The sequence below is a fragment of the Chaetura pelagica genome, unplaced genomic scaffold (assembly GCF_000747805.2).
Source record: "Chaetura pelagica isolate M959 unplaced genomic scaffold, ChaPel_1.0 scaffold49, whole genome shotgun sequence".
NCBI lineage: Eukaryota > Metazoa > Chordata > Aves > Apodiformes > Apodidae > Chaetura > Chaetura pelagica.
In genome coordinates, this window is record NW_009970715.1 from 310,081 (window position 1) to 310,444 (window position 364).

The 364-nt window shown below is 66.8% G+C and overlaps 1 protein-coding gene across 1 annotated transcript in view; it reads left to right on the plus strand.

Annotated features, from left to right (window-relative positions):
- Nucleotides 1-161: 161 nt before the first annotated feature.
- Nucleotides 162-364, plus strand: part of LOC104396229 (DNA-directed RNA polymerase II subunit RPB11-a-like) — a 1,904-nt gene continuing 1,701 nt past the window's right edge. The window contains exon 1 of the mRNA XM_010006046.1: nt 162-361. Within this exon, the coding sequence (XP_010004348.1) occupies nt 162-361 (200 nt within the window). The remainder of the gene's footprint in view (nt 362-364) is intronic.

Here is a 364-nt window from a genome sequence, read left to right on the forward strand (position 1 = left end):
CCCTGCCCCTGCTGCAGCTGCAGGCGTGAGGGCCCCCAGCCCCGGGGTGGGGACCCCTCCCCGCGGGGGCCACAGCCATGGCAATAAAAGCACTTTGTACCCTGCAGCTCTGTCCTGTGTGTGGTGGGGACACTGGGGATGGGCACTGGTGGGTCTGGGCAATGGGGGTGGCCAAAGCTCTGCTGGTGGAGGCACTGGGGACGTTGCTGGGGGTCCTTCTGGTGCCACATCAGCCCCTTCCCCTGCTGCTGGTGGGGGTGGTGGCACTTGTGACACGGCTGATGGCTCTGCCAGGGGGTGTCACTGGTGTTGGGGCTCCTGGTGACATCAGTGATGACACAGCTGGGGGTCCTGCTGGGGGGTG